The 22,822-nt window shown below is 37.8% G+C and overlaps 1 protein-coding gene across 9 annotated transcripts in view; it reads right to left on the bottom strand.

The window, feature by feature from the left end:
* The window catches only part of Stau2 (staufen double-stranded RNA binding protein 2), a 238,823-nt gene that overhangs the window by 121,370 nt on the left and 94,631 nt on the right, over positions 1-22,822 (bottom strand). For all 9 annotated transcript variants that reach the window (XR_001235505.1, XM_013518156.1, XM_013518160.1 and 6 more), the window contains 2 exons: positions 15,327-15,458; positions 7,904-7,964 (listed from right to left, as the gene is read on the bottom strand). Coding sequence is in view for 8 of the 9 variants with exons in the window: in XM_013518156.1 (XP_013373610.1) it covers positions 7,904-7,964; positions 15,327-15,458 (193 nt within the window). In the remaining variant the exon portion in view is untranslated. The remainder of the gene's footprint in view (positions 1-7,903; positions 7,965-15,326; positions 15,459-22,822) is intronic.

Below are 22,822 nucleotides of genomic sequence, written 5' to 3'. Positions count from 1 at the left end.
AGAATACGCGAATGGTCCTGACACGTGATACAGAAAACATCTTTCAAAGCACGCATACCCGATTTTAGTGGAATTCCCTAACAACATTTTGTTCAAGACTACCAGCAAGTAGTACGCCTAGAAATACCTGTTACCTTGCAGTAAATGCACAGACTCTGGAAGCGGAAGACAAGATATCAAGCTTACCTTCTAACTGTCTTCAGATAAATTACAAAATCACCTGAGCCTCAATTTTCCTGTTTGTAAAATGAAAAGCCAGACATTCTCCAACCTTTTCATACTTAGGACTCCGCATACTGTTCTTCTGTTATCTATAACCATGTTTCAAGGATCTGCCTTTCAAACAGACTGCATTCATTAGGATGCAATAAGCCATCTTCCAAAGACTGCCAACCTAAGCTTCAGAGCACCCGGAGATATGAATTGAGATACAAGTGTAACCAAAGCAAAGCAATCTGCTAAGAATAAATGCACTACTTCCGTTAGTAGCTGAAACATCAATAATGTCACCCATCACTATACTGAGTCCGGCACCACCAAGATGAAAATCACAGATCTAGGTGAAATGAACATCCCTAGGATTCTACTTTAAGCAAATTTGGTAAGAGCTAATTGTTGCACGCTATAAACTGCTCCGAAAATCATCAATATAGTGTGTAGGGGGGTGAAAACACATTCTCTTTCTTTAATTTCCTCAAATTAGCATGAACGTCAAGAACTGTGCTTCATGATTTTTATTATAAAAACTGATAACTTGATTCAAATAACACTGATTCCATGTTTTAAAACGTTCTCTCCTTTTCCTACTGGAGGTTTCCTGTTGGGGTGGTGGTGGCTACCCACATTTATTTTCTAGGTAGCTTAGCTTTTCAAGGAGCAATTTCAATTTCAAGAAACAATAGAGATCACCAGTGATACCAAGAAGGGTACAAAGTAGCTAACCAACACTCAAGGAAACTAAAGAGCCCTCAGGTTCGGGACACAAAGGTGTGCCGAGAGCGCCGAGCCGCTGCCGGTCTGAACCGCGCGGTCGTCAGTCGCACAAGCCTGTCGCTCCTCGCGGCACCATGGAGTCAAAGCCTGGGCTTCTCACACCTCTTATTTCTGGTCTCCAGGGGATTTTGATCTTCTCAATCGTGTGCACTCTGAGTAGCGTGCAAGAATAGAATGTAACAAGAAGAGCAAGCATACCTTCATTCACAACTGCTGAAACCAAGAGACCTTTCAGTGGTCTCTTTAACTCATGTTAAAATACAATGAAAACTCAAGGACAGTATCTGATGCATGAATAAACACTCAGATGAACAAAAAACACACAGAAAGTCCAGAGTACAGCCAAATTCATACAGGATCTTCGTAAACAGTAACAGTGAAGTGTCAAAACAGTAGGAAATAAAATTGGATCCAGGCCTTCAATGTAAATGCTGAATGGATCAGATTTAGAGATTAGAAACTAGAACTACTATAAAAGTTCCAGAAGGTCATTTAAAAGAATTTTTGTAATATCATGCTAGGGAAGGCATTATTAACCGTGCCAAGATTAGAAATGTTATAAAACAGAAGTCTTTAAAAGGTCATTAAAAAATTAAACACATTCAAATATACATGAAAAACCAAACTTTAAAAGGAAATTCCATCATAAGCAAAGAAAATATGAAAAATATTTGCAAGTCATATTACAAAGGCATAGAGACACAAACCATCCTACCAAGTTAAAAAAAAAAGACCAGTGATCTAATTTAAAAATGGAGAATGCAGCTCCCCATACTATTGACAGAAAAAGTACACAAATGGCTCATAAATGTACAAAAAATACGCTGTCTCATTTTTAATAGGAGACACGTAAAATAAAACTACAGTACACCGAATACCCTTGTCTGCTATCAGATGGGCAAAAATCCAGAAACTTGACAGCACACTGAGGCTGTGGCAAAGTAGCAATCTGATACACACATTGCTGGTAGAAATTTAAATTGTTAGGTGTCTACCTAGGGTAGTCTGGCAACATCTACCAAAAGTGAAAGTACAATATATTCTTTTTAAAATCCTATCTTTAACTAATATCTAATAATTGAATATATTTATAGGATACAGTGTGGTATTTTATTACTTGTTTACAATGTCTAATGATCAGATCAGGGTTAACTGGTATATCTCATATCCACCACCTGAGACTATCATTTCTTTGTTAGAAACATTTAAAGTCCTTTTTATTACTAGCTGTTTTGGAACAGTCAATTATTACTGTCAGCCACAGTTATCCTGTGGCGCTACAGAAATCCCGAATTATTCCTCCATTCAGCTACAGCACCACCCCGTCAACCGCCTCCTCCTCCTCTCTCCCTTCCCCACACCTTCGCTTGGCGCCGGTCACCGTTCTTCTACTCCCATTTCTTTACAATCAAAACTGCTTCCTTGATTTGATTCTGTAAGTCACAACCAGCGCAAGTTAAAGAAGAACTCTGTTCTTACAAATTTTAAAATCCACGCGACTGGATTTGTAAGCTAAAACTCTGAGTAGAGACTACGAAGCTGACACCATCGCTGGCCCGCTTCTCGCAGGTGAGGAATTAAGGTTTCTTTCTCAGGTGTGCGAGTGTGTTTACCACTCAGCTCAGAGATAAAAGTAAAGTGCATCGGTGAACGGTGGTTTTCCTAACGCTGCAGTTTATCCTTCTTTGCCTTGTACGTGTACATGAGAGCACCTGTGTTTGTCTTTCTGGGCCTCGTTTCTATCACTCACCAAAATGCCCGCCAGTTACATCCATGTCGCTACAAACAACAAAGCTTCGTTTCGTGGAGGAACACTATTCCATGGCGTGTAGGTATAGCGCTCATTTAGTCATCAGCTGATGGGTATCTATCTAGCTTGAGTCCACATCCCTCACTGTTTCTTTAGCTGTTTAATACATATTATTTATGTTCAAATCCAGTTTGTGCATTTCAGGCCAAACTTTGTATGTGTGGGTGACTTAAATAATTTCACTTTTTTGGCTTATAAAACAAGTGATTTTATTTAATGAAAACCGTTCTCTTTTTCTGTATCTTTTAATTAAGCTTTAGAAAGAATATTTAAATATTTAGGCTAACTTCCCTCAGAAAGGCAAGACTAATTCACAATTCTGTCAGTAGCAGGGTCTGTTTCGCCAACAGGTAAAATTACTATTCTTAAATCCATGACACAACCAGAAATTGCGTACCATTTATTTTATTTTTATTTTTATTTTTTGGTTTTTCTCCGGTACCGGGAACCGAACTCACGACCTTGCGCTTGCCAGGCAGGCGCTTTTGCTGCTGAGCTAAATCCCCAGCCCCATACCATTTATTTTTACTCTGTACTTTCCGTTGTTGAGGAATTTATTATTTATTGCCTGTATTTTTCAGTGTTTCCTTAAGAACTCTGGCCATTCTTCTGTGCTATCTACACTAACGGTGCTATAATCTACGCATTCTAGTTGGCATGTGTCTCTCCCTTTTCTTAATTCTGAGGAAGGGCCTCCCTAGGGTGTTGTCATTCAGTCTGAGTTCAAGCTTCTGATCCTTCTGCTTCAGTCTCCCTTGCCCACCTCTCCTTTAGCTTCCATGCTGTTCTCTAAAGCCAGTTTTAGTTCTACTTACCTAAATCTATCACTTTTTTCTTTAGGATTTCATCCCTTGCTCTTATCCTTAAAAATACTTTCATAATACAATAAATATGTCCTTAAATTGCTCAACATTTTCCTTTAAAAATCACTCATCTGATATCTTTTTTGTGTACATAAAATATGAGCAAGTTTTTAAAATCATGAAAATTTACATTAACTCTTTCCTGAGATTATGTCAGGAAAGTTGTTTTCTGTGTTAACATGATTAACGACTATCTTCAAAACCTCCCCTTATATGAATCAACCTTTAAAGACATACTCCACTGTCAGCAAGCCCAGCCTAACATCTACTTTCTTAGATTCTGTGGGCAAGAAAATAGAATCCTTGCGAAAGTGACTCTTTTTCAAAGGCTACAGCTTCTCACTTCTTAGGCGGGTCCAACATAATCCCAGGTTAAATGGGGAGTACCTTTCTGGAACATTGGGTCGTTTCCTCCTTTGCTTATGGCAGGAACAGTGCTTTTATCACTGGCCTCAGATGGACAGTACTGGGCTCCCCAACACAAACAACCCCCCAATCTTTCTAGATCACCTACAGATCAGCTATAAATCAGCTACACGCTTCCATTTCACATAGTATTTATGTCTAAATAAGTAAGTTAAATTACTCAGCTTTGTATTTAAATCCAAGTGGCTCCAACTATTTTAACTGTCTCATTACAAAGTGGTTTCTGCTATGAGACCCTCCTACAAAGGAATTTGTTTAGGGAACTCTCCCAAGATACTATTACAGACAGAAAACACTGATCTGTTACCTTAACGGTACAACTCCACAACATCTTAGCAAAAAGAAAGAAAAGTAGAGGTTCTAAATACAGAATACCTCCAGTGTGGGGGCACACACCTGTAATTCTAGCAATCAGGAGGCTGAGGCAGGAGGATCGCTGGGAGTTTGAGGCCAGCCTGGACTACATAATGAGTTCAAGGCCAGCCTGCACTACATAGCAAGACTGTCTCCAAAAACAATCAATCAACAAAATAAAATAAAAATAGCATATAGCACTGTGGATAACAAACAGGCCATTTATCCAATACCATCGCTCTAATTTCAGGATGTACAGCACTTGATAACACACAGAGCAGAAATGCAATAAAGAATTTGTTAACTAAGATCTTGAAAGGTCAATAAGAGCTCTAACCTATCTACCAAATTTTTGTCTTTGGTTCGTCTCTAATGAACCTAGAAGAGCCAGCATATTTCACAGGGACTAAATAAAACTTTTTAAAAGGTTAATGGAAAATAATTTATGTGAGAAAATGCCTCCAAATAATCTTTTAGTGGGTGGACTTGGCACATGCCAGTGAATACCTTTGAATTTAGTCCAATTTTGAATTAAGTTAGAGTCCACCTTTAAGAAACAATGAACCTGCTTTTAAGTAAAACCCTGTATTAATAAGAAACATGGAATATAAATGAATACAAAAGGTATCAATTGAACTATATCTAAATATTTTACAAAGGTTTCCATGAGCCATCAGTAGGTCTTTAAAATGCATGATCTTTTAAAGAACTTGAAGCCAGTCGTGTAAATTACTAGGTTTTTATGTCTACGCCAAGCATAAAATTGCCCTGTGCTAAATTTAACACAAACTTCACGTTACAGAGCTAAGTGCTTTTGTGCCTCAACATAATTATGACAATAGTTTGAAGGACAGAAACACACACAGAATAGTCTACTTTTTGATGCATTTTGGTAAAATGAATAGCCTGAAAAGCATACAAAAATGAGGTCCATATTTTAAAACTGCAGGCAGTCAAGCCAAGAAAATAAATTGAGGAACCAGTCCATGTAATCATAATCACTTGCAGAACCATTTAAACTCCTTTTTAGTTGTAACTGTTAGAAGCTTCTTATTACCCCAACCTTTAAAAAACCTTCCACTCCAAAAATTAAATGCACATATACATTCACATTTTTTGTCTACATATTGCTGGGTGGCAGCCATTCCCAATTAAATTCCTCTTTTTCAGCCAGGCATGCTGGCACACGCCTGTAATCCCAGCTCTTGGGAGGCTGAGGCAGGAGGATTGCTACAAGTTCAAGGGCAGCCAGGGTCACATAGTTCAAGCCCAGCCTGGGCTACAGAGCAAAACCCTGTCTCAAAAAAACAAAAATAAAATTAAAATTTAAAAAAAGGAAAGGAAAGGAAAGGAAAAAGTAAAGTTAAAGTAAAATAAAATAAAGTAAAAGTAAAGTAAAAGCAAAGTAAAATAAAATAAAATACCCTTCTTCACACTTACCAATTTTGCATTTCCTTCTTTTATGTACAGTATGATTCCAACTTAATTTTGTATTGTTTACCCAAATAATGACTGGTTAGAAATTTGATCCTCAAAATTACAGTTTAAAGTAGAATTGACCAATAATAAAAATAATAATAATAATGAAGAGTCACTTCACGACGACATGAAGTAACATGTCACCTTTTCCAAAGACGTAGTAGTTGCATAATTAGTAAGTCTCACCATTATAAATTGTTATGCATAACTCTTCATAAAGCATATTGAAAAATATGATGTAAAGTAATTTGTTAAAGATCAGGCAACATGCCAGTGAGGCAGCTCACACCGGCAACCTCAGATTCTTATCTTCCCTGACACGTGGCATTGCAGACATCCCTGCTCCAAACTCTGCCTGCAAACTTCTGACATAAGTGTTCTTCACAGGGCAAACACAGAGCAAGATTTCAAATGTCAGGGACTAAGCAAGTAGGAAAGAATTTACCTAAATGTTACCAATGGGAGTTCATGTTAAAACTGGCTAGTTAATTACCACATCACCTCTACATTAAAATATGTAATATTCATATTCTTCAAAACAATGACAGTATCAAAATGTAACTAAGAATACACATTCTTAGTGTGGTCACAATGTGCATGCAAAAAAAGTACGGATAAAAAGTGTAAAAACAAAATTTCTGGCAAAGGTACATGGAATTACATCATCTTTACCAAAGAAGGGGGAAGGAGACACAGAAAGCCAGCATTCATTACAAGTTCGCTAAGAACAGGCACCATGGTAAGTATTTTATATAAAACTGCAGTCACTTTAATTTTTCTCTGATTTCCTTACCCAGTGATTTTACACCAATATGTTCAAATATCAAAGGAATTAAGTGCACTCTTTCAGGAAGGCTGAAACGGCTCCCTCTCCCTGGGCTGTGTGCTGCGTGAGCGCATCGCATTATCACTCGTAGGTTCTCGGGCACGTTCATTTAAATTACTCCAGACAGAAACCCAAGAGCCATGACCTCACTGAAATACTCTTCTCAAGAGGTTAGCTCTGATGACCCAGCAACTCAGTTCCTATCAGCATGCTCTGATACGACCTGTTGCTAATTTCCCTATAAATACATCAAGAAATGAACCGCCAATTTGCAGATTTGAGCCTTTTTAGCGTCGAGGTTGTAAGAAGAGAAAGGAGGGTAGAAGAATGGGTATTTAAAACCACTGGTCACATGCTCGCATTGATGAACACTAGAACAGTCACTTTAGTGAAAACACATGCTTCATGCTTGGGGGCTGTCGAAGAAAAATATCTGCTGATGCAAAAGCTTAATCTCAGACATTTGAAAAAAGAAAATAACAACGCTGATTTTTAAGTGTCAGACAATACTGTGTGTAACAAGTGGAATAATCTTATATTTCTATTTTTTATACTTAGTGATGTCAGTAAAATACACTTCTAATGACTCAGCAAAATGTGAAAGATGCTCATAGCAATGGACGGTGAAAGCAACAGAATAAAAATATTTGTCAAGATTACAACACACAAAAATGAGCGCCCAGCATGGCGGGGCGTGCTTGCAGTGCCAGCACCCTAGGAGGCTGAGCGAAGACAGTAGGTTTTAATGTAATCTCTGCAGTTTGGGGACTAAGCAAGACCCTGTCTCAAAACTTTTTAAAGAATTTTAAAGTGTTTGCAGAGATAGCAGAAATATGAAGGCCTTAGGTTCAATCCCCAGTACCACATACACGCATGCATGACACATACATATTTGACTGTACATTAAAAAACCAAAGCTGAAAACAGTGGATTTGAGAGCTAACTGATTTGTGGGTAATTACTTTTTTTTATTTTTAAAGAATGTTGTTTCAATAAAAAAGACAAAAAAATGTCATCACTATGTATGTGTTAAGTGATAATCAGTCTGTACTGGCTTCCCCATTTTAAGAGTACAAAAGTACATGTAACACGGTGATCTCAGTCAGCACCAATGACGAATAGCAAAGTGAGTAACACAAAGCAAGCACTTACTGTTACTGGTCGGTTCAGGAAACCCGGCCTTTGGACCACTCCATCCTTTGTTTTCCCCAGTCTAAAAAGAGTAAATCAGTGGTTTACACCCAGGGAAACAGGCTTATTTAAAACAAGTTTACTAAGCAGCTAAGCGAGACAGCCACCTCTCACACGGCTGTTCTCAGTATTCTCTCCAACTCTCCCACAGGAATGACAGCTGTGAGAGTTACTAATGTAAACAGCATCCTCCAGTCCTTTTCTACATTTGTATCTATTTCTCCTTCTTTTATTTGCTCACTTAAATTTATAATTTAAAGCATGAAGAAAGGCTCATATTCAGCCTTACTATTATATATAAAATGGGTTCTACCTAGAATTAAAAAATAAATAATTTTTATTCAAACAGTAAACAATAGTAATAATTCCAAGTACTACAGTGACTAAAAGACCTTTATCAATCTAAAGTGAGACTGATAACAGAAATGTTACGGTGTCTATTCTGGAAAAGTCCTATGATAACTATCAACAAAAGATACAATCCTAGGAAACAGTTTACCAATGTTCCGTTTTCAAAATTTTTTATTTATCACACTAAGTTATCATGTATCTTAAAGGTATCCAGGAAAGATAGGGTGGCAGAACAGAAGTAAAAAGAAAATAGAGAATCCTGAAAAATAAGTTGGTAGTATGCTAGAAATAACCAGCAGCCTCATACAAACCACTGAGAACCTTCTTTCTTTAATGATCTTTTTTATCTACTTAAAACAGTTCCTTCACACTACTGCCTGAGAGACCACCGCTGTAACTTTTTCTACAAAACGCTAACACAGGCATTCCTTACAGGACAGATAAACTGGCCGGCAGGAACAGTAGAAGTACCAGATGTAAAGAATGCCTGGTAGTGTGCTAAGTGCTTTACATGATTAGAATCGTTTTCCTCAGTCTCACAAAATCTGGGGTAAGTGACATTAATACTCAACTTTATAGAAACGCAAACCAAAATGAGAGATTCAGTAACCAGCCTGAGGTCACACAGCTAACAAGCAGGAGTGCTATAATGTCAATCTACATCTTTCTGACTGAAGAGTTAATAATCACAGTGTTATCTTTTTGTTCAGAAAGAAAGCAGATGAAGAAAAAATGAGTAGGAAAAGTATGAATTAACTATAAGCTGGACCTAAGAAAGGAAAGAAAAACAATGTGATGATAAACAGAGAATGGACTTGGTAAGAACAATGCTCAGCAGCAGTCATGAGGGAAAGGATTACTGGAAGGAATAAATGGAAGAAACAAAAGCCGACAAAGACACCTTTTATTTTTAAAGAGATTTTAAAAAGCAGCTAACGTAGTTACTGGTGTGAAAAGCAGGTGAGCAGAAAGAACTAAAACGTATTCAAAGTTCCTTTCTCATTCCTTCCTGCCTTGCCGTTTCATTCATGCTTCCGAAACAGTTTGCGCCTATGAAACCGCTGAGAACTGCGTAGGTTCTTAGCGCCGTGTTTGTGTTTCGGGAAGTCAGAGCAGCCCCACAGTGAGCCACGAACTCTAGCCACTCTAACCAAGGGCATTTTCACATTTAAGGGGTGAATCAAAATCTGTTTTATTCCAAATACTAATTTCTTCTTTCATGTTGCATTTTTAAAAAGATTTCAGTAACTACAAATTTTAACCAGTAGATAACATGATTCTCACCTGAAAGCTATGCCTAAAGTCAAAACTTCTCACCCGTTCAGAGACCACTATACTGGGAGAATCTGGGGAAAGGGGTCAGCAGGTTCGAGGCCAAGGTAATTATTAACAATAATGCAGCTCCTGAAAAGAGGGAACTCGCCAGGCACAAAGCACAGCTCATCTCCCAAACCCAGCTTTCTGTATGTCTTCCATTTTACATTTGAATTACTTTACACCTATAAACACTTCTAACTGAATTTCATTGAGTCATCCAAAGCCTTTGCTTCCCCCGCCTATCATACTACTTACTTTCTTACCGGCCTTACTTAAATGACACAGTCCTCTCTAACGTGCTCTTCCAGTGACCAGCCACTCCTCACATACAAGACGGACTAGATTTAGGAGGATGAAGACAGCTCCCCATCACAAAAGGATGCAAGAAGAACAAGTGTTGATAGATGCAGAATACGTAAAAGAGACACTAGGGAGGCTCTTCTTCCCAAGCTCTCTGTGAAGTGCAAGTCAAGATCACAGAATGAGAGGCAACGCTGACTGCTGATGTCCGTACATTCGAGCAAAGCACAGAGAGGGAGGAACGAATCATTTTAGAGGGGAGGACCACGCTGATAAGGAACATGCTCACTCAAAGGCATCTGAGAACTCCATTTACATTGGTAATAATAAACTTACCGTTTCATTCCTCCTTCACTAATCCCTCTCCTACTGACGCCTAAAGAGAAGTAGTAGTTATATTCCCTGTGCTAATTTTTCGCCTTCAACTGAATCTCAAGCATACTGCTCTGTGATTTCTACTTCCACACTCTAATGTAATTGCTTTTGTTAGGTTTCAGTTTAAACATGTCAAACTGATCACAAAAGTGGTCTCTTCTCTTTCCCAAAATATGTATAAACTGGTAATGTAAGAGTCTATAAATACACAAACACATACACACAGAATATGAGAAGAAAAAAGCAGAAGAGATACGTCAATCAAAGTCTAGAACCTGGATAGGAAACGAGCATGCAGTAGCCAGCTTAGCAGATGCGAGCGGCTGATATTCAGAGAGAAGAGAGAAGCCAGCAAAGAGCCTGCGAAGAGTAAACCGGTTTGCGACCCAGGACTAAAGGTCCTAATTCTGTATAAATAATGCTACATAGATTAGAAAGGAAGACATAAAGCTTTATTTACAGAGAACATGATTACAGATATAGAAAATTCCAAGTTTATATATTAAAACTACTCTGATAATTCAGTTTACCAAGTGAATATATAAAATCTAGTGTTTATAGTAGCAACAGACAATAAAACACTGGAATTAAAAAACCAATTCCATTAACAACAGCATCAGAAAATAAATATTTAAGGATAAACATAAAAATATACAAGCTATTTCTCTGACAAATATTTAGAAGGATAGATTTCCAAAAAATAAACAAATGGAGAAATAAGACTTTCTAGGTAAGAAGACTCACTCTCCTGAAGAGATCAATTCACACAAAACTGATCTATACAGATGCAACTAACATAATCCCAATAAAAATTCCAACCAACTTTTCCCTTTCTTTTGGTAGAAAACTGTTCTAAAATATTCATGGAAACACAAAGTCTCTAGAGCAGCCAAAACATACTTCAAAAAGCAGAACAAAAATGGAATTTTCACTTTACCTGATTTCAAGTCTTACTAAAAAAAGCTATAACCACTAAAAGAGTTGTAATAGTTTAAGGAAAGAAATATAGATTACTAGAACAAAATAAAAAATAAGAAAACAGACCTCAAAAATATGTGTTCAACTGACTTTTCAACAAAACTACCACAGAAATTCAATGGAGAAAGCATTAATCTTTCAAATGTATCTAGAACAGCTGAATTAGCCAAATATTAAAAAAAAAAAAAGAAAAGGGATGGAAGAAGGGAGGGAGGGAAGTAGATTCACCCTTACTGTAGCCCCTGTGTTCAAAAAACTGCATCAAACATGGGCTAGGGGTATAGCTCCGGGGTACAGCACATGCCCAACATGAGCACGGCCTGGGTTCAATCCACAACACAGACAGACAGACAGACAGACAGAGAGAAGGAAGGATGGATGGACGAATATCACAGGTTTAAATGTGAAACCTAAAACTAAAACTTCTAGAAACAAGCAGAGAATCACTGCCACCTTAGAGCAGACCAAGTTTCCTCAGATAAGATCTAAACAGTACAGATAATAAAAATTCTGACAGGACAGAGGCCATCAAAATTCAGCATTTTAAGAGGTGAGGTATGGCTCAGTGCTCACGTACTTGCTTAGCAAGCACAGGCCCTGAGTTCAGTCTCCAGCACCACAGAAAGTGAACACGCGCTCTTCAAAGAACAGTATTATAAAATAAAAAGTCCCCAAGGGAGAACACATTGTAAAACATATATATCTGCATAAAAGACTTGTATCATAAAAACTCTCACAACCTGAAAAGAAAGCAAACCATCCAATCTTGTAAAAGGCAAAAGTCCTAAGAAGAAATAAACTTCAAGGAAGAAATAAACACATGATAAGATGCTCAACATTATTATTACAGAAATGCATATTAAAATACAGAGACAACATGACCAAAGCAACCAAAACTGACAGCACCAAAACCCGGAAGCAGAGCTATCTAACCGCGGGTGGGGACACACAGTGGTACAGACTCTCTGGAAGACAGCTTGGTAATTCCTTATGTGCTCATTAAAATGCACTTATTACATGAATACACACACACGGACTACGACAAAGGAGCATGTACAAATAAAAACCTTCACACAATGTTTGTGACCACTCACTTATAAGAGCTCCAAAGTGCAAGCAGCCCAAACGCTGGCAAAGCTTAAAACAACTGAAAACACAAGCTAATGACAAATGCTACCAAGTGACTCTCAAAAGCATTACACCACCCAGCAGGGAGTCTGACGCCCCGCATACACACAACTAAGTAATGTATGACTTAATCTGTATGATATTTGCAAAAATACAAAAAAGAACAGAAATAGATAGGGGGCTTGCAAGGAGATTAAGGCGAGGGACCATATTAAACTTAAAAAGAGCAGGGCGTGGTGGCACACACCTAGAATCCCAGAACCCAGGAGGCTGAGGCAGGAAGATCGTTGCGAGTTCAAGTCCAGCCTGGGCTACAAAGTGAGCTCAAGCAAAGCCTGAACTGCACAGTGAGACCCTGTCTCAAAAAGACCAAAAAAAGAAACAAAAAAAAAAGAATTTAAAAGTTTTAAATCGATTCAGGACATCAAGGCAGCCATGACAGCACAACTAAAGATATGAAGGATTTCCAAAACTGCTTCTGAAGTGGCCAGAATGGGGATAAGTGTGTTTGAAGTGACGGGGAGGCTTCCGAGGGGGATTACTGAGAGTGTTTTTAACTGTAAGAAAGTAGTTTAAACATTCACCACAGTTTCTGCTCACACTGCTTGTACTCTCTCCTGGCCCCGGCCAAGTGTACTTCCGAGTCACCGCTGCGGTCCTCCCTCCCTCCCTCTGTACAGTCTAGGTTCAAGAGCTCGGTGTCTCTGGGCAGAGCAACTCAGCTGACTGCTGCCTGCTCTCCCTGCCTCAGCCTCCCTCGGCTCAAGTCCATTCTCCACGTTACTTACAGAACTATCTGCTGATGAAGAAAAACCAGGCCTTCTCACTTTCCTGTTCGGGTCTTAAATGAATGACTGCCCAAGCTCTTTGCATAAAAACAGCCACCTCAGCTTTTCCTGATCTCCAGATTCGCCCCATGTTCCCTGGGTTCCGGGACACCATAATCTTTGTTATATGATCAAAATTCCTCACTAAGCCAGGCGTGGTGGCGCACTCCTGTAATCCCAGCACTCTAGAGGCCGAGGCAGGAGGATCGTTGTGAGTTCAAGGTCAGCCTGGTCTAAAAAGTGAGCTTAAGGCCCGCCTGAACTGCATAGTGAGACACTGTCTCAAAAAAAGACAAAAAAAAAAATTGTACAAAATCCCGCACTCAACACTTTAATGGTTGAGTTCCTCAAACAAACAAACCAAGTGTCAGCCACTTTAGCTTCAGTGATAGCTGCCTGGAATTTAGAGGGCGTAACAGTTAACATTATGAGTCAACTTATCTGGATCACAGTGCCCAGACATTTTATCAAACATTATTCTGGGTAGTTCTGTGTGGAAGTTTTTTTGGTGAGATTTATGTTGAAATTGGTGGACTCTAAGTAAAGCAGAATGCTCTTCACAATACCACTGGGCCTGATCTAATCAGTCAAAGGCCTGAACAGAAGAAAAGATCAGGGCTGGGGATTGGCTTAGTGGCACAGCACCTGCCTGGCAAGTGCAAGGTCCTGAGTTCAATTCCCGGTACCAAAAAAAAAAAAAAATCAAAAGTCCTTGAGCAAGATGGAATGCTCCAGCAGACTGTCTTTAGACTGAAATTATAATTGTTTCTTTCCTGAGTCTCCAGCCAACCCTCTACATGCACATGGGCTAATTCTTTAAAATAAAAGTCTGCATGTTTGTGTGTGTGTGGAGATTGTGTATACCCACACCCAGTTTTTTCTGTTTCTATGGAGATCCCTGACTAAAACAGTGGGTATGCAAAACATGTTTCTCAAATAGGTGAAGTTAACGCCGGCTTTTTGTTTTGTTTTCTTTCATTTAACTTATAAATATCTGTGAAGTGATTTATTTTGACATATTTTTATAAAGCACTCACCACTTTTAAATCAATATAGAAGTGCTAACTTAAAACAGCATATAGCCAATATAAGAGCTACAGAAACTTGAACATATGTTTGGTTTCATATTACAAATACTTTTAAAAGATGAAAATGCGTTGACCAGCCAGGTTATAAAAACAAGTGAAATCTCTAGCAATGCTACACAGACAAATGAATTTTTAATCATTCAAGAGAATCACAGCTGTCTCAAATAGTACAGCTAACTGTTTTTAACCAGAAGACAGTTTCTTACTCTAAACTTCAGAAATGAGTTCTCTCAGAAACTACAGCTCGGAAACAGAACCCTGACATGGAAAAGGCCTGGTCAAAAGTGTATTACTTTTGATAAAGTAATTATTAAGACTGTTTTATTATGAATTTTCACACAGATATAATGTTTCATAGAAATAATTTCTACATATACACAGATCATAAAATGATAATGTGATACAAAATAAAGTGAAGCTGATTCTTGCCAGGTCATCTATCAAGTCCTGAATTCAGGGTTCTCTGCTTCCCTTGCAGCAAAGTTAGGTGCGAATGATGTCATTAACTGCTGCAAAAAACAGGGGGCCAACAACACAACTCTTGGCAGAAAACAAACACCTCTGAGTTTATCTTTAAATTTAAAGTAAATAAAAAATTCGTTTATGGTGTCTAATATAGTTCCTGCCCTAATGGAGTAAAGTCAACATTTTTATTTCCAGTGTTCAGCTACATTCCAAAAATAAAGCTAAAATCCTCTGTTCCTAAAGACACAAATTAAGACTATGTGTATAGAAAAAATGACTAGCAAAAATAACCAATTGATACATTTTAAACTGGGTATTACCTAGAATATGGATGACTATACAACAAATTTTCAGTACCTTCTAATTTTAGGATTATAACTAATATTTTCTCTTATCCCTCACATAGGTGTCATTTTATACTTGGGACAGCTGCTTTATGTACAGCACTGCTTCGAACATTCGAAGTGGCACAGGCTGCAGTGCCATTTAGGACCAGAATTTGTTATGAGCAACAATCTGAGAGAAGCACACGCACATGTGGAAGTTAGTTCTCACCTTATCGAGCTGATCCTGAAGACTCGTGGATGCTTTATAGCCAAGTTGTAACAGCATTGCTTCTGCAGCATTTTTTTTGGCTATCTTTTTATTGGGTCCTGTTCCAGTGGCAACTTCATTGCCTACTTTGACCTGTTAAGATTAAACAAAGAAATGAATGATAGCTGCTGTGTTATCTAGGAAGTTCTTACATTACAAAACTATGTATTCCATTCTCTAGCATTCAAAAATATAAAATTCGGTCCAAAGTAAAAGAGCAAGCTAAGTTACCACACAGGTAATGTTATATACACACAAGTAAAAGTGTACGTAAGAGAAAAATATGGAAAAATGGTCCTCAAAATGTCAGCGATGGGTTACCCCAGCACGGCAGACTCGTAGTAGAGGACTTTCTAATTCTTTATACATTTATTTACTATTTGATTTTTTTAAAAAGATATATGTATGAAGAAAAACTATCTTAACAGAGTTCACGTTATTTATGACAATTAGCTTGTTTCAATTAATACACTAAAAAGGCTGAAATTTATATTAATACAATTTAATATTCATATTGTATTCCAAGTTTAAAAAGATTTATATTAAGTAGTTCTTTGAAAGAATTAATATAATAGGGTCATGATAATACTATGTTAAGAATAAAGATTTTCAAATCAGATTGGGATCTGAAATTTAAATCTATTCTAGCTGTATGAACTATTTAATACCTCTTAGCCTCAGTAAAGCAAGAGTAACACCAACTACTTATTGTCAACCTACGTACATCACAGTGATTAATCAATCATAATTAATAAATAGTGAACAATTTTATGGTTATCGTTTGTGAGCAGTTTAAATATGTATCTGTGACATATCTACATATATATTTAAATACACAACAGTCATCTTGTATTCACATGTAGATTTTCTTTTCTTTTTTATCAGTACGTGTTTGCAGATGGGAATCGGCTCACATGTACACTTTCTGAGTTGGGTAATTCTACTCTAGAGATGTACATGTTTATGGTAAGAGATACAACAGATATAAAAACTGAATTAGAAAACTGAAAAACAGAATTACAAGAGAAATTCACAAAGAGGCAGAAAATATACAACTACTATGAGATTTGTTTTTACATGGTATTCTCTGTAATCAAAAGAAGAAACAAATAGTTAATCACAACACTGGAAATGAACATAGCCCAAACAATCCACAGCTAAAAGAAGATATCCTAATGGAAATTAGAAAAATTTTTGAACATATCAAAACTTGAAGAACACAGCTAAATAAAGGAGGCTCTAGAAGAAAATGAACAGCTGCAACAGCTTAGAGAAAGTCAAAAATTGACCTACTATCCAGCTCAAGAAATTATAAATGTAACAGCAAAATGGAACTAGAGAAAACAGAATAAACACAGGAATAAAAATTAAGAAATGGAATACAAAGTCGTCTTAGTTAATGTTTCTAGGCCCTGAGACGCACTCCTGACCCAACTTCAGGAGGAGTTCATTCTGGCTGACGTTTCAGTCGCCAGCTGGCCGATCCCAGGCAGAGAATGGGGCCCCTCTGGCATCCGCGAAGCAGAGAGCAGGGGCAGCCAGCGCCAGGGCCACACCCTCACAGTCGCACCGCGTCGACCAGCCTCTGCTAACGCGCCCCTCTCCCAGCCACACATCAGCTCTAACTCCTTCACAGTCCAACAGCCTCCCAGGCAACTGAGGCTGCGGGAGCCACTTAGCTCTAAACCGTAACGCAAGTACAGCACAGAAGTTTAAAAGTCAAAAGTTGATTCTCTGAGATGATTAATAAACCAAAGACTGATCAAGAAAAAGAAGACTGAAAAAGGGAGACTACCACAGCTTTTGCAGCATTATGAAACATGACATTCTCTGTTAAATTTTAAAAATACTTAGATAAAATGGAAAAATTCCTAATACAAATTATCAAAATTACCACAGAATAAGTCTACCTACTAAAGATATTAAAGCCATAACTTTTAAAAAGAACTTTCCATAGAGAAAACTCCTGAAAGTTTCTCCAGCAAATTCTACCCAATACGTAAGGAAGAACACGAATCTCACACAAACTCATCCAAAACTAGAAAATGAGGAATCAGTCCACAATGACTTAATGAGGGATTACTCTGATTTCAAAGCCCAACAAAAACAGTGTCAGAGAGGAAATTCACTAAACAGTTTCACTCATGAAAATAGATGGTGAAGTTTTGAACACTATAAGAAAGCAGAATCATGACAAAGTTGGGTTTGCTCCAAAAATGCGATGTTAGTTTAACATGTGAAAGGCACAGACTCTTCTATATTAGTAGGGTGAGGAGACAAAACCGTATGACCATGGTAAGAAATGAAGTAAAAGCACTTGAGAAAACAACATTTGTTCATAGTGAAAACTACTAGTAAACCAGGAAAAGAAACTTGTTTAATACGATACAGACCATTTCATAAGAAATCTACAGCAAACTTCAGTAAACAGTACACCTAATATTGAAATTATGAGATTAGAAAGAATGCTCTTTATTATTTCCAGTATTTAATATTTTACTATGAATCCTGGACAGAGCAATAAAAACCACAAAAAGCGTTAGAATCAAACAGAAAATTTCTATTTAAGACATGATTTTATATATAGGGAACCCAAAAGTATCTACAGACATAAGAATTAACGAGAATGTAACAAGTTGTCCATATAAGTCAACATATAAAAGCTAACTGCATTTCTATATTCTACCAACATACAGCAGATAATAAAAAATATTTAAAGATACCATTTATAGTAAATGAAAAACTAAATACCAGTAAGTGTAAGGCCTCCACAGAGAAAAACAGTCAGTAGTAATGAGAAAAATTAGGAAAATCCAAATAAACATGATATGCCATGTACATAGCTTGAAGACAGCAGTGTAATACAGCATTTCTCTTCAAATTGACCTATAAATTCAATAAATTTCAATGAAAACTCTATACATACCTTTACAATAACTGAAGGCTGTTTTCAAAATTTACATAATAATACAAGGTGCTAAGAACAGCCAATATCCTATGGATAAAGAGGAAAGTGGGCGTACTTCTCTGACTGGGTGTCTAGGCTTATTATGAAGACAACAGAAAGGAAAAGACCTAAATCTGACTGCCTTAAAACTACTTCTGTCCCTGCCAGGCATTGCAGTGCGTGCCTGTAATCCAGCACTCAGGGACCTAGTGGAGGCAAAGGTAAAAGAATCACAACTTTGACTGTAGCTCGGGCAACTTAGCGACCTGTCCTAAAAATTTTAAAAGGGCTGAGGATATAGTTAAGGCCCTGGGTTCAATTCTTAGCACCAATAAATACACACACACACACACACACACACACACACACACACACACACTTTTTTTTTTTTTTTCCTGTTTTGAGACAGGGTCTCACGTTGCAGTTCAGACTAGCCTTGAACTCACTGTGTAGCCCAGGCTGGTCTTGAACTCACAGTGATGCTCCTGCCTCAGCCTCCTGAGTGCTGGGATTACAGCCCTGTGCCCTCACACCCAGCTCGCTCTCTGCTCTGCTCCTTAAAAATCACTATTAAAACAGGAAAAACAGATGGAAAGTCACAACGTAAGGGACAATATTTGAAATGCAAAGGCTCACATCCAGAACACACAGTGGATTCCTACAAATTTCTTTTTTAAAAACCGAACAAGAAAGATGAACAGGCAACCCGTATTTTAAAAGTTAGATTATGTTACTAGACGTCATTTCTTTGTTTGTTTGTTTTCCTCTTTGTTTCAAAGAGGAAAAAAACCTAGAAAGCTCCAAAAACTTCATTTATTTTAACAAAATTTCACAATGGCAATACCATGGATGTCAGCAACGAATGCACAGATGGTACAGTCAACCCAGGATTCAGGCACATACCAGGATATTTCTAATCGTACTTTTTTGCTTTAGCTCTTGTGTGCAGTCGTAACATTGTTGCACCTGCTCCAGAACACACAGATTTCCATCTTATATCCATACTTTCCTCTTGGCTACTTATTCTTACACCATTATTTTATTTGTGTAGCTATTACCATCACTACCTTTATGTTCCAATGAACCAACCACTTTAAAGACCTTTAAAGATATATAACACAACGGCAACAATGTACCAAGTTGAACATAAACATGCAAATGGTATGACAAAGAAATGACTCTTTTAAACTAAATGGCAGTTCTTGCAGCATATGAAACATTGAAAAGGTGTGCCTTACAGAGTTTAACAACTATCATAAATCCTACAGCTCAAATCTGTGAAATGTTTTTGAAACATGACACTGCCCCCTTTTTTCAAAGACAGAAAATGTCACATCCCGACAAGTCAGAAGTTGCCTGTGGACCTTCTTCTGAGAAGCACTGCTCATGGCAGCAGGTTCTAGAACAGGCAGTGTGAACCTGTGCTCAACATGACAGGCTGTACGGACAATGTGCTTCAATCCCAGGCCGCAGTCACCTCCGCTACCTGTTATTTTTCCAGTGCTTGCTGCATTCCACAGCTCTCCCAGCCCTTAAGCTGCTGGAGTGTTTATTAGAGAGCAGACTAGATCAGCTGTGTCAGATGCTTCCTCTACCGCTCTGAGGGTCAAAACCTTGCCAAACTAAACATAAGGAAAAGACCACGGAGCAATAAACGACTACAAAAAAGTTTTCAACTGTTTTTACCTGCTATACATACCTCACTGAATCTCATTCAGTTTTTCTGCTGCGTTATCCCTGAAGCTCATTTATCTACTCAGGTCTGCTGCTCTTGGACTTGTCAACTGCAACGCTGCTCCCACCTACACTGACTGTGTCTCGGGCTGCCGGACTGCCCCTGCCCAATTCTACTACAGTCGAGACTTACTCCCATAAAACAGGTGCCTCCCCAGAACCACTTTCCCAGTCACCCCCGCCTCACACAAGCTCTTCTAACTGCATGTGCAGTCCGTAGGCAGTTATCCCAAAGTGAGCTGTTAGGACTGAAAAGACCGCACTGCTGAAGGACTTTCATTCTCTGCTCACAGAAACAGTGGTCACTGAAAGTATTTTATTATAAAAGTCAAGTAAGGGTACAGGCAAATTTCCTAGGCATATTCCTAGAAAGTATGAAAATTCTTTAAGTACTGCAGCTAAGATTTTTACATCAACATGTTAATTTCTATCAGCAAAGAAGCTTAATTACTTTTATAAACAACATACACAAATTTTTCTTTAAACAAATCATTCAGGAATCAGGTCCTTAAAAAACTTACAAACAAAAGAAATTTTTAGATAGCAATTACTAAAAACTTAATTCATTGTTTTTCACTGAATAAAACATATTAGGTTTATGTAATTTTTAACAATTTGGAGATCTTAATCATAGGTAGAGAAGTTAACAGTGTATGATACATTATTATAGTGTACTGATAAGCAATTTAGTTATCATTATTCTCTGTTTGAAAAGTTAAAACTACTCCTTCCCCACAAAAAGGAAAGAAAAAACTTTAAGAAATTTGCTTTAGAATTAACTACACAAAAAATGTCATCAGGGATTTTCTTCAGTTTATCTACTAATCAATCTACATAACCGCATTCCTTTTTATAACACATAAACTAGCTCTCTCTTTTTTTTTGGTGATAGATAAAAATAAGCAAATTATCTCGAGATAGTTCCATTTACCTTCATTATAACATGTGATAACACTGCTGAAGGAATTTACACAAAAATTTTTATTGTGATAAAACTGCCGCAATATTGTAATGAATCCACTGGGGCTTCCAAAAGGGGAAAAAAACAATTATGAATTCAGTGTGAAAACATTTAAAAGCACAGCCAAATGTCCCCATTTGACCAGAATGTTTATGAATACCCATAAAATGAAAGCTGGCCTTAGATACTCTAAATTCCTCTTTAAAAGAGGTATTCAATACATTCCATAAAAAAGAATTAATAAAGTCCAAACTAGGTTGTATTTCTAATACAGGTCTAAAATTTAGGTAACTTTTTTTCAATTTTTGAAATTCGAAGAATATACCATGCTATGCCATGCTATGCCATGCTATGCCATGCCATGCTCCACTATTCTTTCATTCATTAACAGAACTGGAGCTGGGCATGGTGGCGCACGCCTGTAATCCCAGCACTCTGGAAGACCGAGGCAGGAGGATCACTGCAAGTTCTAGACCAGCTGGGGCTACAAAGAGGGCTCAAGGCCAGCCTGAACTGCACAGAGAGACTCTGTCTCAAAAAAGACAAAAAAAAAACCAGAACTGGAAATCAAACCCTGGATTACTCTACTACTAAGCTATATCCTCAGCCCATTCTTAACTTTTTATTTTGAGACACAGTCTTGTAAATTGCCTAAATGAGACTCAAATATATCATCCTCCTGCCTCAGCCTCCCTCAGTGCTGGATTAGGTGTGCACCCCTACACCCCATACATCCTGGTATTCTTAAAGCAAAGACTGTTAGAGAAAAGAATGAAACAAAATGAAAATACCACAACATTCTTCTGAGTCCTAATGACATGCAGATAATAATGTGCTCACCAACCATGGAAGAATTCACCCTGTGGACATCTAGGTCCCTAGCAATGGTTCATTTGTGACTACCACATGTTTTTATTTTCAGCAGAAGCTTACTCAGGTAGGCAGCCAACAAATATACAGCAAATGTTTATTAAGGACCTACTACTTACAAACCACTGTATTGAGTACTATGAAATAAAGAAATATGGAGATTACAAATGAAGAGAGAAGGCAAACTTAGTTCTGCATTAAAATTTAATCAAGGGCCAGGGATGTAGGTCAGTGGTGCAGTGCCTGCCTGGCAAGCCTGAGGCCATAAGTTCAATTCCCTGTACCAAAAAAGAAAAAAGAAAAAAGACCCAAAAAAGCCCCTTAAAAAAGGAAAATTTAATCAATATGAGAAACTATATTTGAATGTCAATGTCTGCAACATATACCGTGGATTTGATGACAAAAAGCTTCTTTGACAAATGAATTATTAAAAAACGGGATAAAAAGAATTTACATGTTGACTGGGTGTTACATAATTCTAATAAATTTCCTTTTTTTAAGAGCTCTAACCAAGCGTGTAAGGTTGAAATGACACACGGCTAGAAATTAGCTTCAAAATACTTCAGAGAAAGAAGGAAGAGGGGGAAAGAAGAATGGGAGGAAGAAAAAAAATTAATGGCTAAATCTGGTGTAGTAAAAAATCTTAATTCTTGTGTGTGGGTAATGGGTAAATTGGGGTCCATTATACGATGCCCTCTTCATCTCTAGATAGGATTGAAATTTTCAGAGTAGCAACTTAAAACTAAGATTTCCTCAATGTTGTAGCTTGAACTGAAAAATGGAGCTGAATAAGTGTGATTTAAAAACAAGGAGGGCTGGGCGTGGTGGCACACGCCTATAACCCCAGCACTCGGGAGGCTGAGGCACGAGGATTATTGCGAGTTCAAGACCATGAGTTCAAGGCCAGCATGGCGAGATCCAGTCTCAAAAATGGCAAAAAGAAAA

Source organism: Chinchilla lanigera, unplaced genomic scaffold (assembly GCF_000276665.1).
Source record: "Chinchilla lanigera isolate Chin_1 unplaced genomic scaffold, ChiLan1.0 scaffold00043, whole genome shotgun sequence".
NCBI classification, from domain to species: Eukaryota; Metazoa; Chordata; class Mammalia; order Rodentia; family Chinchillidae; genus Chinchilla; species Chinchilla lanigera.
The sequence above is the reverse complement of the archived record's forward strand: the minus strand, read 5'-3'. Positions and strand labels throughout refer to the sequence as shown.